Below are 14,847 nucleotides of genomic sequence, written 5' to 3'. Positions count from 1 at the left end.
GAGGCCATTTCCTCTCGTCCTATCGCTAGTTACTTGGGAGAAGAGACCAACACCCACCTCACTACAACCTCCTTTCAGGTAGTTGTAGAGAGCGATGAGGTCTCCCCTCAGCCTCCTTTTCTCCAGGCTAAACAAATTAACTCTATCCCAGGACAGCATCCAAAGAAGGGCAATGAAGCTGGTGAAGGGTCTAGAGCACAAGACTTACAAGGAGCAGCTGAGGGAACTGGGGTTGTTTAGCCTGCAGAAAAGGAGGCTGAGGGGAGACCTCATCGCTCTCTACAACTACCTGAAAGGAGGTTGTAGCGAGGTGGGTGTCGGTCTCTTCTCCCAAGTAACTAGCGATAGGACGAGAGGAAATGGCCTCAAGTTGCGCCAGGGGAGGTTTAGATTGGATATTTGGAAAAATTTCTTCACTGAAAGGGTTGTCAAGCATTGGACCAGGCTGCCCAGGGAAGTGGTTGAGTCCCCATCCCTGGAGGTATTTAAAAGACGTGTAGACATGGTGTTTAGGGACACGGTTTAGTGGTGGACTTGGCAGTGTTAGGTTTACAGTTGGACTCGATGATCTTAAAGGGCTTTTCCAACCTAAATGATTCTATGATTCTGTGATTCTAAGTCCAAATTAGAACAGTAGCCTCCAACTCTACCAGAGCCTAGGGTAAAGCCCTTATCCTTTCCAGCTTTGCTTTTGCCACTGGAGCTGGGACACAAAAAAAAAATTCGCTGGAAAAGTTGTCAGATTTTCGTCCATGAATGTGACATTTTAGCTTTGCAGGAACTTTGCTCAGTTTCACAGCACTGCTGCGTGTTCTCATACCTTCCTGTCTCCAGGGTGCTGCTGATGCAGAAGGGGAAACCTGCTCCAGGACCACCAGTGCAACAACCACGGGGCTTGGCCAGTCTGTTTGGGCAGAAACAGGAAACTCCAAAATTGTTTAAAGCGATACTTGGAGGTAAAGGAAAAGAAGGCCTTTCTAGCCTGCTGCAGCTGAAGAAAGAACGAGACACTCAGGTAATTCTACGGAAAATAGAGTAGTTAATTTCAGGTGCTGGAGGGAAACAGTAAAGATACTGCGAGGGCCTGGGCAAACACAGTAGATGAAAATGTAGCCTTACTGCAATCAATGGCAAAACCTGCCAGTAGCTGAGATATAATCACTGTACCTAATCTCTGTAAACACTACTTCTAAAATTTGGCTCAAATCTTCCTGGACCTGGACTCTATGCAGAGCAGAGAAAACAAAAGCAAAGAAAAAGCAAGGAAAAAAGCAAGCAAACAAAAATCCTCAAAGAAAGTAAGGATAAAATAGACTTTACAAAGACCCTAAGGGCATCTGATCTTCTAATTTTATGTAAACAACAGTAAATACAGAAATATCCTAACACAGTAATCTGATCCAGTTGACTCAAGCACACAGTGAACTTTCCAATTCAAAGTCAGATCTTTGGTTGTCACAAATCCTGAGGACAAAATTTAAAGCTTAGCCCACACAGCTAAAACTAATTAAATCTCTAATATATGGCACTTATGAAAAAACTGTTATTTTAGTTGATGAAAAATAATTCCCGTATTATATTCTGTTCTGAGGAATGTTAATAAGAACCTGCTCAGTTCTACATATTTACCCAAAGGTGGCAGAATTCTGTCTTTATAGCTGAACTGGCAGTGTTTTTATTTTTTTAAGTTAAATAAAGATCTTTGCTTACACAAATGACTACAACACTATGATTGGAACAGAAACATTGCTCAATTTCATGTGTATTTGTGAACTTAATAGCAAATAGGCTTGGCCAAGGAACCGTGGCACCGGGCAATATGTCAAGATTTACATAACACTTTTTCTTTCTGTACTAGTGCAAGAACATAAAGGAAGGCAAGACCTAAGGAAGGGTTGAGTGCCCCAAACCGTGCCTGTTTCATCCTGCTGTATTAATAAGAAACAGATACTATCGCTATCTACAAGCTTTTCCTAGGTTTTATGTTGACATTCTGGTTCTGAAATCGCATTTTTCATTTAGAAACTCATTTTCAGCAGCTAAATACAAATTTCATACGTTGCATACCATTAATCACAGTATCCATGCTGTGCCTTTCCACTGCATATACAGAATAGAACGACTTCCTGAATTTCTTCTGCAGCATTGGAAAACATTTAACTTTTTGTTTCTAGGAAACTCACGCTGAAGCAGAGAATAAGCCTAAACAAGAGGAGAAGAAACCCGTGGAGCCTGCGGCCTCATCTGCACCCCCTGCACAAAAGGAAGAGCCGAATGCAGATGCTAAGCCTAAACCACCTGCAGTTTTGCACAGAGGAACCACTAACGAGTCACTGATCATTACTATGTCTCCATCCCCCAAAACAGAAGAAGGAGAGATCCTTAAAGTTGAAGTTAAAGAGAAAAAAAAATAAATAGGTGGTGCTTTGGGCTGTGGCCCCATCTATTGTCTTGCTGAATTCAAAGGGCTAGTGTGACTGCTTTTGGGTACAAAAGATTAAAAGTAGAGACTACTCAAAAGAAAAATCTACCCCAGCTCCTCCTCTTCTCTTCTTCCTCTCCTGCGACAGCTGGACAAATTATTTATATACTTACCTCGTAACCTTGAGCCTGAAGAGAGAACTTCTGGTGTAATAGGAATTAGAGCTCAGACTATTTTGGGACCACCTGTTTCTTGTTTGATCCATGCTCTCCCTTATCTCTTACTGTCTTGTTCCTGCTTCTCCTCTTCCCTCTACTGTTTATCCTCGCTTTCTTATTGCTGTTCCTGTTGCTCAGTTTGCTCTGAATTTTTGTATGCGTTCTCTTCTGTTTTCTTTTCTGGTTCCCCATAGTTATCCTTTTTCTTGTTACTGCCCTATTGTTGCTGAGGTTACTTACGTTTCTCTCAATCCTTCTCTCTCCTCCCCTTATACTTGTAATCAGTGACCTGCTTTTGCGACTAGCGTAGCTCAGTGCAGAAAGCTGTGATGCTGTGTGTTGGGACGTTTTAGCTTGGGACAGAGGGCTACAAAACAAAACCATTGTCAAAAGATAAAAATCACAAAATACACAAGGGGGAAGCAAATTGCAGAATTATTGCCAGCCTTTTGAAAGCACGAGCATCTGCTCGAGCTGTCTTTGACTCTGGTGAATAAACATGGCAGAGACTTAGATATTCCCCCACCCCACCCCAGGAGTGACCTTTAACTTTGGGCTGCCGACTTACACATTAGATCTTCTCAAGGGGTTGGGCATTAATAATGCTCTCTGAAGAGCAAGCAGTTGATACTAACTTTTTGAAGAATCTTAGTATCTAAACTAGCCACTTCAAAAATAAAGGTTATTTTACAAAAAGCAGGATTTACACTTTCTGGCTCTGTGGTGCCTAGTTTCAACCAATGCTCCAGTTGTTCACCTCCATCATAGACATCGATTGATGGTGCACAGTGAGCCCTGTGCCTTACCAGGGCTGAGCTACATCGTACCTGTGAACTAAAGTAAATCCTTTACCAGCGCCACAGCTAAGAGGGCTACAGCTGTCTAACAAGGAACTCCCGCACTGTCAACCTTCTGCATCAACTCATCACAGAAAGGGATGCAATATTAAACAAAAGGCTGAAGCTGTGTTTTAAGCTTAATTATCAATTATTTTTTTCTCTTCCACGGGTTTGCGTCTCCTCTCTCTCCCTATCCACTTTCAGTCCCCACCGGATGAACGGTTTGGGGAACTAAAACCATTATACAGAGGCCAAGCCAAGAAATGGTAAGGGCAGGCTTCACAGCTCCTCAGCTGACCAGCCAACCAAGGAAGGCACCGTGCCAAAATTAAACAATTCACTTTGCAGGCTATATGATCCCACCGGCTATGGGTCCTGTAGGCCTGCTCTGTAAAGCCTTTCCACTTCTCTAATCACAGGCAAAGCTGCAGCCCAACCAGAATCAGTGGGAGCTTTGCCCGGGTAAAAGCTAAATGATTGCATTCCGTTATGTTGTATATTCCACACATCCTCTGACATGACCAAAACCCAAATCTCTTTCAAAAAGAAAGTTCTGCCGCATTAGCAGTGAGGTCAAGGTTCAATTGCTACATGGGAAGAACCATCTTTATTTGTATGTTACTTGTTAAATTTTTATATGTAAGAAAAAAGGATGTCACAACAGAGGTAGAAAATTATAAGATGCATCATAAAGAATTATTAATCTATTGCACATCCAGGAACATCTCAATACCATCTCAAAATTAGAAATATTGCAGAACTGCTTCACAAACGAGGCCTTCTGTGAATAATAATGATCTATGAATTCATTACAATATATGGTTCTCAAATTTTTTTTTTTTTTGAGAGAGTGAGTTGTAAAAACATTATGGAAGGGGGAAAAAAACCCATAAACCCCCATATTTTAACATTTTTATATTAATGAGTAAAGCGCTCTGTCATTGCAAAAGATCCGACCCCCTTCTGCCTACACAAATGCTACCAGGTAACTTCAAACATTTTCACTGTTGGCATATTTAAGTTCATCAGTCACACGCTGACATACATTAGCAAGTAAGGGCTGAGACTGCAGCAGCAAGCACTACACTGCAGCAACAGAGCATCCCACGAGCTGCTGCTTTGCTACAGCTCAGGACTGCAGGAAAGCCTGAGAGTTCTGTCTGCAGAATTACCACGTTATGCACAGCTCTCAAGTTCCTTAGACTCAAAACGAGAAGAGGAGAACTGTCAGTCTTTGCAGAAGATCACGGCCACACAGAAGTAACATCCATCTGGTTTTCTCTGACGTCCTACTTTTCTGTTGTTGGAGCATTTTCCCCTTTCCAGAGTTCCTCCATTTTTAGCGGTGCACAGGGGCAGGAAGGGTCCAGGAATCCAAGCTGCAACTATTTATAGGGTTTTTACCAGAAGGAACAACACAAGAAAGGTCAAGATATAAGATGTATTAATCCTTTCAGGAACTAATTCTTGTGGATTCTTGACTGGTGGAGAAGTCGAGTGAAGTACTCTAGAGCACTTAGAAGATGCAACTTCCAGTATCAAAGCTCACTCAGGTTCTGTATGGCATCGCACTCCGCTGCAATGCTATGTCTCTAGCATCTCTCAGTTTCCCAATAAAGCTTCTCAGACTCGACTACACTTGAATGTAAAGAAACTGAAGGGTGGAGTAGGAGCATGTATTTGAAAATGAAAAACAACCAAATCTCTGTGCCTCTCTACTTAAAATGTAGACACTGTTCTGAAAAAAAGTTTGGGAAAACCTGATAATAATTGTATGAAATAGCATGCATGGGAGAACTCTAATGTGGCAAAGAGCATGAAACAGTCACTGCTAAAACCATCCAATTTCAGAGTATCTTCTTGCTAAAAGCCAGTATGAGATGCTTTATGAAATATACACTGCACATTCATAACCACTGAGTGAAAAGGCATTTTTCCTCTCATCTGATAATACTAGTCATAAATCTGAGCTGTTCAGCCTGTGGAATACTCATAGGAACCGCAAAAGCAGCATTTATCATTAGACAGGAAATGCTGAACACAAAAGCACAACGGAAGAATAGCATACTGAAATTACATTTTTAATGCATAGGCATTGTAAATCAGTTAACGTCATCAGAACTGAAATACATAGGAAAGTAAAAAATTCTGGTTCCAGGTTCTCTCTCTGCTGTACATATGTATATATTACGCCCATTAAATGGCAAAAAGCATCTGATTATGAAGACTGCTATACATCACTTTTATCACAAGGTGGTGCAAGTGACCTACAAGCACATTTGCTTTACAAAACTTTGACAATATTTTGCTTTGTCCCCCTCAGGCTAAGAAGGCATTTTTTACATGTAAAAATAAACAAACAAATGGCAAAACAAAACAACTCCCCCCACCCCCACCCCCCCCTTGACTCACAATCTGCTGCATTCCTTGACTCAGAATATTGCTTCAGCCTAACCTGAAAGTTTCCAAATTTTCCAACAGGCTGTTAGCTGTACACCTCCAAGAGAAGTTACACTGAGAAAATGGCTCTTGCCACTGTCAGGTCTGAAACACTTTTCTTTTACACACAATAAGGCACATTGAGAAGTAGGTGTCGTTGATACGCTATCGAATTCCCTAAGCTTGAGGAACATGGGGGCACTTTTCTAACATGAGATAAAGAATTCTCTATTGTAGATACTCCAAATTTATGTGTAGAATACAAACAAAACAAAAAGGTTTATGTATTTTATATGCAGCAGCTATTTAGTATAATAATAGCTATTAACATACTTAAATGCATTTAAATGCACTTCCACAGCAACTTAAAACAGAATTGGTAACAGCACTCAGATGCAGCATCATATTTTGGCAGAGAGCTCAGAGGAACTTCAGTAGTATCCTGTACTCCTATCAGTAGTACTCATCCACGTCAATGAATCTAGACAAAGCATTAATACTGCCTCCAGTTATCTCTGTACATGGAGCGTGTAGCTGTGAAACAGTTTACTGTTCCAAAATCATACAGTATCAATTTGCAGCAGTATGATTTAGGTTCATTATAACTACTTCCTTGATCTTAATATTTTGTGTTGCATATCTGGAATGACACTTCATTATAATTCATATATAAAGTAGTAACACATTTGCACTACTCTGATAAAAAGATGACTGTAGATTTTTATATAAACACACACATGAATTAGATTTCAAAAAAGAGCGAGCTTGGCTTAATATGAAACAAAATCTCTTCCTTAGTATTCCACTACTGAAACTATTTAGGACCCGCTTCCACCAAGGAAAATGGAGTGGAGAATAACATATCCATCCATGATTGATAACTAGTCAACTGTCTACAAAACATTTGGTATGTTTTACAGGATGTGTAAGACAATCTCAACACATATATCTTTCATCCATCAACGTTAATGTGAATTCAGATTTTTGACAGGATTATACATGTATGGAAAAAAAATTAAAAACCACACAGAGCAGCTCCAGCAACTAAAAAAAAAGTCAAATACAAAGTCACATGCACTATGATCTGGTGCAATCTTGAGTGCCCAAGTATGCTAAACCTCGTGTCAGTCCATTCTGTTCTTACATGTTACAGCTGGACCATCCAGAATCAGATCAGTTGGATGTCTAACTCCAAACCACTTCAAATGTGAAACTGCAAAAATTAATGTTCAAGGTGGGCATTTTGGAAGTGATAAAGGAGACCTTTACATCCACTTACGTTACATGCGCTGACAGGATCAGAAGAGATCCTCAGCAAGCAGTATGCAACTGGGAGACAAGAAAGCTTCGTCTGTCCACTAAGCAAACACAACACGATTTACACGGGGTGTAAATGGTGAAGAGAAAACTCAAGCCAAGAAAATAAACCAGAAATTGTTTGCCCTAGAGAAATGCAGTATGATTATAGGATTAGAGCTTACAGACTTTCTTACGTCTTCCTACTGGGAGGGAAGAGGGAAGAATGTTTTTTTTGCAGGCACTTTTCATTAGTGAGCTCAGGAAAAAGAAGCATGATTCAAAATATGATGAAAACAATATAAATCAGGTAGCACTTTAAAGAACTGTCTTTGCTTAAAAATATGCAGCTATAAATCAGACAAAACTTTTTAACTAAAACGTGAACTCCCACCTCACAAAAAGCCTTTTAAAGATCAATAGTCATGACTGTTTTACAGAAAAAAAAAACCAAAACAAAAAAAACACAAAACAAAACCCCAACCAAAATAAAATCTGGAGTTCCCCTTTTCCAGCACCGTACACACTGAAACACATCTTACAGCCTTTACAGTAGTAGCCTCAAAGGCCAATAGTAGTATTCTGAGATGTTAGAGGTTTACCTTGATTTACCCTAGTTATTCCTGTACTACCTTAAGAGACTGCATATTATATAAAAGAATATATACTTTAATGACTTGTTTGGCTCATGTTCACACAGCCCTGAATCCCAGGCATTGGCCAAAGGCACTGAAGTGGTAAATGTGAAGTAGGCACGCAAGGAGGACCTTTACACTCTGTTCTGGCACTCATCTAACTATGAAACTCCTGTGACAAAATTTTGGTATGGTGGCTTAATAGACACAGAAGCCTGAAGTATTCCAAATTCGTTGAAAGACGTACAAACTTTTATCTGCTTGGTGGGGATATACCCTCTTTTTCATATCAGACTGGTTTTATGATCACTGAGAAACTGCAGTCCTTGGTGCTGATCCCCGCAAAAGTAACTGAACGCTCCCACTGGCCAAATTTATCAAACAGGCAGCTGGTCCGCTTCCAGCCGTTCTCCCCCTTCTCTCTGCATATGCAACCTCTTTTCTTCCACTCTTACTTTTCAAAACAAAATGCACTCATGTAAGCCCTATCTCTCAAATCAACATCAAGTATTAACACAATTACAATTTTGGCCCTTAAAAGGCACACTTGGCAAAGTGATTTGCAGGCAAAAGCTAACAGACATTACCATACAGAGGTGTGTGTATACATGTATACAGAAGTATCTTGAAAACCAAAGTCTGCAGATACAGCAGGTAAAGCAAGCACAAAGTCTCAGCTCCCCTACTCAGCCCATTCACTTTGTAGCAGGATTCTTAGGAGGTTGCAGTTTGTAGGTGCTGAAGTAGTTCACCACTTGCTGAGGGACTTCTGCCAGGACACACTGCGCCAGAGCTTCTTTTGAAGACTTATAAAAAAAAAAAAGAACACCAAGTTTCAGTTTCCACCAACTGTTAAAGGATATCCTAAGATGGGCAATAAGCACCTCCTCTATTAGGCCAACTTAAAGTCTGACATTTTACAGCGGACTCTACACAGCGCCCTTGCGGGACAGATGGAAGCTTCCCCGACATCTTTACCTTCTCGCTCCCATTACCAGGAACCAGGCTGCCTTGTTCCACTGAAGTAATAGGAGCTGGGTGCACGAAGGGCTGCCATGTCTGAAGATACCTTTTGTCATACAAAACACACACACACAGAGTGCAGACATCGAACTTCAGCCATGTAAACACACTTCCACTATCTGCTTAAGATGTCTGTTCAGGGGCTTGTCTAATCACCTGCAACCTTTTGCACCAAGTGTTATCCACAGTAACTGTACTGCTACAGAGCAGCTGTTCTAGACATACTGTTTTTACTGTAAGACTAAGTATCCATGGGAAAAAAGCACGTCCCTCTTTCTAGAAACTGAAAGTGTTTGAATATATAATTTTATACTGAATATTGACCCTAGTTAATCTACATCCAAGTGCATTATTCAGTAAGCATATTCTATATTGATTTTGCTCTCCTTCTCCTTTCAGTTTGCCTGAGTTGCTCTGAGGTTAAACAAAGAACTTGTATCAAAAGTAAAAATAAAAATACAAAGACAAAATAAGGAGGTATAAGGAGTATTAACAGGGTTAATATTAAGAAAAATTAACAAAATTAGAACATATTAGGATGGAAATAAAAGTATTGATCTTATCTTCTTCATCCTGAGGAAATTTTGGGTCTCTTGATTTTTTTTTTTAAACCAACTTTTTCCAGTGATATGACATTTAAAAGCCAGACTATATTAGCCTGCGTATATTTTATTAGGTTCTACAGCAAAAATCAGGACTCCATTCTTTCACCACCTATTTTTTTGGTATATTTGCTTTAATGAAAATGAAAGCTATCACCACTATTGTGCCCACACACAATTTCTACTGATTACGACCTCCCCGATATAGTCTTGAATTTTAACACTGCAGTAAAATGTGAGACTAATCCACATTTACAAATCGGCATCCACAATAAAAAACACTTTTCCTTAAGAACAAAACCACAGTAAGTTCTTCCTCCCAAATGAAAACCACATCCATTTGTTTAATCAAGTCTGAGGGAGATTTACAAAGGTCATTTCCCTGCAGCAACTTGTCAGAAATGCAGTGCTCAAACCAGAAATGGAGTCTTTTTAAACATGAATCAGTTCACCTAATGGAAATTCTACAGATGCTGAAGTCTTCTTCCTTTTTTTTCTACAGATGCTGAAGTCTTCTGTCCTTTTTTTTTTTTTTTAGCATTTGATACAGACTTATCTCAGACTTCAGAGTTCATTTCAGTGACACTGCAAAAGCTTAGGACTATACGTAGGATATCCTAGCAAACCCAGCATACCTCTACAATATTTATTAAGCATACCATCAAGATTACTTACGTTTTGGAACTTCCTGAACGGCACAAACTGGACAATGTCTCTGACAGCTGGTTCTCCTGACGAGGACCTAAGAACTCCATTGTCACCATCAAGAAACTCCATAGCATCAAAGTCTGCTCCTCCAACACCAACAATGATAATGGACATGGGCAATTTTGAAGCATTAACTATGGCAGTTCGAGTTTGATCAAGGTCTGTTATCACACCATCCGTTATGATCAGAAGTATAAAGTATTGCTGTCAAATCAATAAACACTATGTTATGACAAAGAAATAGAAAACATGTAGGCATGTACACTTAGAAAAATGCACATACAGACTACATACTGTTGTCACTTTGAGCATGTTCAATGCACTCACTGAATTTTACAGTCAAACGTCTAAGTTGTGGTCAGGCTTCATCTGTACAGTCCGAAGAAATTTATAAGGACAACATAATCAATCTTTTAAAAGAAGTCATCTTTAAACAGCCACCTACCAAAAACCCAGTGGTATCACCCTTCTCCTCTCCAAAATCCCCAGACAAACCAACAGTTAACCTATCTTCCAAGTACTTGTCCTGGGATAGAAGGCAGTTTGTTGAGGTTTTGGACAGATAACACCTGTGGAACTTGTATTTCTTTCCTTTCTGGTCTATCAATACCTTTATGAAATGCTACCCTTTGCTTCATTCAGTTAAGAACAGATGAACAAAAGAGTGCTACCAAGGGTAATGGAAGAGGCCTTCATTTTTTCAGTGTATCCCTAAAATCCTAAATATAGATTAAAACACATCTTTTCGTGCTGAAAAACAGCGTGCCCATTTTCAAATTCCTTTAATCATGTTCTCTAGCTGCTTTATGAAGTTAATTACCAAGGCATCTGAAACCACCTTGCAGTACTTCGGTAATTTATTCAAGCACCACTTGAGTTGCTTCCACTATACTGCCAGGGCTTCTAAAAGTTGGCGTCTTAGCCTCTGTTCTGGATTGAAGTATCAAGAACAAGCTAGAAGTACAAAGTTCAGAAACTATCAAACACTTTTTGAACCTCCAGTCTTCTCTCACTTGGTTCATTTTAGATGATTACTGGGCAGACAAAATTCAAGTTCCAAAGGTACTCCCAGTATTCTTAAAAGTCTTCCTCTTCAGTACTTGGCTTCCCATCTTCCCTTCTCTGCCTCCAAAGTAATTGTTTTTCCCTTATCTCCTGTGTTCAAGTATCACCTTTTCCTTCATTGCTCCCCGCCACTCCATTCCCCAATTCCAGCAAGACTGTCTACAAAGCAACCAGTATCAAAGAAGGCTATGACCAGCAGCATGATAGCACACCACATTGGATTTATTTCTCTCTTCTTATACTTTCCCCATACTGGAAAAAAAAAAAAAAACAACCCCAAAACCAAAACCCAACCCAAAATATCTACGATATGCATTGAATGGCAAGGCAGCAAAATTTCTTCAATACATCCTTTCAGGCAGAAAAGATAGATCTCCTGCTAGGCATATTGCACTCTCAGGAAAAAAAAAAAGTACAAGAGGTTTTGCTACTTTCCTAATACATCGATGACAGTTACTACTGAAAGACTACCAAGGCAAAACCTTATAAACCTCTTGGCATGTGAAAATCCATAGCTCTTTTCCAAATTGGTTTCCACAGGTACTTTTTTATGCAAAAACAGCTAATCTTATTTTCTGATTTTACGTGACATCCGAGATACCAGTATTTGCTATCATCAATGATTTAGGATATATATGGCTTCAGATTTGCTGAACTTGCATGGATTATTATCTAAATGATTCGATACTCAAGACTTGCTCTTCAGAATTCCTATTTCTTAATATGGTCAATAACTCACACATACAATTTTAACAGGGAGGAGGGCACAGCACATATAGCACACCTAAAGCTTTATAGTAAGGACAGTTAATTATCTATGTTGGTACCTAGGTGTCAAGAGCTATTTCCTCCATTTCTTCGTTACGTTACTTAATTCTCTCTCTCAGTTATCTGATGTGAAACAAGGTCTAGTTGATTTTTCTCAGCTGAGGTTAAATCACTCTCCTATATGCAAAGGCTTAAATTAGACTTTAACATCTGTATAGCACTTTCAATAGAAGATACCACAAAGGTGCCATGTATTTTTAAGTTGATATTTCAACACTGAAGAGTTTGTTTAGTTAATTTAGGAGAGAATTGTTGTGTACAATCTGCAAAAATCAATTGACTTTTATCTTATTTTAAGGGTACCAAACACCAATTCACAAGGTAAACAGCCAGCTGTCGAAACAAGTACACTTACAAGCTTAAAAGAGAAAAACAGTATTTATAAGCTAGAAGGGAAAGTAAGAAAAATACACACACTACCATAAAGAACTTACAGATGCTGTTTGCTGTTGTGTAGCTGCAGCAGCAAATCTTGCCACGTGATTTATAATTGGAGAAAAATTTGTTGGCCCATATAACTTCACTTGAGGAAGGCAAGCCCGATATGCATCAACAATGCCTTGGATTCCTAGAGAACACAAACAGATCATATTCATGTTTTCATAGTAGAATTAGGATGTTTTGAAGCGCTGAATCTTCATAAAACACTGTAATTATTTAAAGTGATGATGCAAAGATTTAAAACTAACCATGATGAAAAAAATAAATGATTCATGAGCAATGGAGGCCTTTGGCTTGACCAATGCTTAGCACACATACTTAACACGGTTGGCTTTATGTGTATAGAAAGGCCAAATACTGTACGCTCAAGCGCGTGTAACTGAATTACAACAGTTCTCTTCGCCTGGCAGCTTGTGGTAGTTAGTAGTGTCATCAGGGAGGCCATGTTGAACAGGCACTAGCACCGTCATACTCAAATCAGACAACTCCACACCAGCAGTGAAGTAGAATGAAGTGGCTTGACAACACGAGAGAACTGTTCCTAGCTTACCTGTACTGTGTCCTAGCTGTTTAAAACACTTCTTTCACAAATCATTACAGAAGAGAGACCAAACGCTATTTCTAATAACTAAGAAAATGGGTATAAAATTATTTCCTGCTACACAACTAAACTCATTATTTAGTTAGAACAACATGCTTCACAGTTCAACTTTCTAGTGTTTTTATCCCTTCACCTTAGACATTTTATTCTCTAGGTCTGATGTTACTTTCTCAGACTTACCATTACAGAATGGGTTTGATGGGTTAAAATTTAATGGGAACTCATGTGACACCTGGCAATACACAAAAGACATAGTCAGGACTGTATATACAATCTCTTCCTGAAGTTAAGTGCTTTTAGTTGTTTTATGTAGTGCATTTATATATTCCATTACCTGAAAGGAAGGAGGAATTTGTGCACCAAATCCAAAGGCTGGAAACATCTTATCTCTAAAAAAGCAATTTTAAAGAAAATTAAGTAAGTGCCTTCCTTTAACAGTTGTCATAGTTCAGTAAGTTTAGCTAATCAGTGCTGCTTTTGATCATTAAAAGTGCTGTTTATTAAGCATTAAGAGGCAAAATTAAGTGTAAATTCCCCCCGTAATTGTTTCTAGGACCAAAACCAGTCTTTAACACCAAATTGGCAAGAATGCAAGCATTTACTTAAATTAATGCTGCTCTTTACATCACAGATGAAAAACCTTGCTTGTCTGCGGTAAACACAAGCTTCTGCTTGTGATTATGTGATTGTGCAGTGATTATGAAGTCTTTTTTAGCTCTACATTTCAGCTCAGAAGTTTCATTCTGATGTATCTGCTGGCATCTTCAACACTGGTTTAAGAAACTACCACAAAAAAAATCTATACATATCTAAAAAATTATTTAAATAAAAATCTAAAACTTACGTATCATAATCCTGAATGACCATTCCTACAGACCAAATGGCTGTTAGGTATTCATTAACTCCATTAGGGCTGAGGTAATGCAGAGAGTCTGGAGAGTTAGGGGGTCCATTGGATCCTGTAAAATCTATCCCCACCTGTCAAATGCAGTATTTATATCAAATTGCTGCTAGAAGCAAAACTGTGTTTCTTATCTCTGGCAAAGCCAAAGTGAAAACCATGAAGGAGTTGTAAACAGTAGTTACCAGGACATCTACAAATCTAAAAGGCACAATACTTAGATGCAGGTTTCTTGGAATATTAACGCTCTTAAAACAATGCCACTGCAAAAACAGAAGCTCTGCATCTCTCAGAAGGGCTGAAATGACTTTCATTTGTCAGGTTTTCACTGTGTTTACTTTCAGCTACCATTCACAGCAGCTCTTCAACAGCTGTTAAATTAATTTCATCCTGTATCTTGCCATACACATCTTCCCTCTCAGAAGTACGACAAGCCAGACAACACAGAAGCCTAGAGGTAGTTCTTTCTCTGACCTTAATAGGTCTTCTCTGCTTTGCTGGTGAGGCATATTACCAGGGTGAAGACATCTTACTGTTATTTGTGCTGCATTTGGTTCGCAATTACATTACTTGAGGGTCCTAACCCATATGATGGCTTCTGCATATTGCTTTCATTAAGCAAAGGGCCTTGAAAACCACCATGAAGTGCAAAAGTGAAACCTTTGGTCAGAGGAAGAAAAAAAAAAAAAGAAAAAAGAAAAAAGGTGCCTTTATGAAAAGGAAACTTGAAGTAAATCACATAACTACAAGTTCAGAACTTTGTGCCATGAGTAAAGAAAATAATTTTTTCTAAACAGACTAGATGGACTCTGGCAAAATGGCTTCCCCC

At 39.1% G+C, this 14,847-nt stretch overlaps 2 protein-coding genes across 2 annotated transcripts in view; one reads left to right on the top strand and one right to left on the bottom strand.

Moving 5' to 3' along the window:
* Nucleotides 1-2,414, top strand: part of CNGB3 (cyclic nucleotide gated channel beta 3) — a 51,623-nt gene extending 49,209 nt beyond the window's left edge. Inside the window, exons 15-16 of the mRNA XM_009276049.1 lie at nucleotides 835-1,015; nucleotides 2,175-2,414. Of these exons, the coding sequence (XP_009274324.1) occupies nucleotides 835-1,015; nucleotides 2,175-2,414 (421 nt within the window). The remainder of the gene's footprint in view (nucleotides 1-834; nucleotides 1,016-2,174) is intronic.
* A 3,127-nt stretch (nucleotides 2,415-5,541) lies between these two features.
* The window catches only part of CPNE3 (copine 3), a 31,209-nt gene continuing 21,903 nt past the window's right edge, over nucleotides 5,542-14,847 (bottom strand). Inside the window, 6 exon segments of the mRNA XM_019471209.1 lie at nucleotides 5,542-8,655; nucleotides 10,150-10,386; nucleotides 12,510-12,643; nucleotides 13,298-13,349; nucleotides 13,452-13,506; nucleotides 13,962-14,095. Coding sequence (XP_019326754.1) covers nucleotides 8,545-8,655; nucleotides 10,150-10,386; nucleotides 12,510-12,643; nucleotides 13,298-13,349; nucleotides 13,452-13,506; nucleotides 13,962-14,095 — 723 coding nt within the window. The 3' untranslated portion in view covers nucleotides 5,542-8,544.

Source organism: Aptenodytes forsteri, unplaced genomic scaffold (genome assembly GCF_000699145.1).
Source record: "Aptenodytes forsteri isolate BGI_AS27 unplaced genomic scaffold, ASM69914v1 Scaffold433, whole genome shotgun sequence".
Taxonomy (NCBI): domain Eukaryota; kingdom Metazoa; phylum Chordata; class Aves; order Sphenisciformes; family Spheniscidae; genus Aptenodytes; species Aptenodytes forsteri.
The sequence above is the reverse complement of the archived record's forward strand: the minus strand, read 5'-3'. Positions and strand labels throughout refer to the sequence as shown.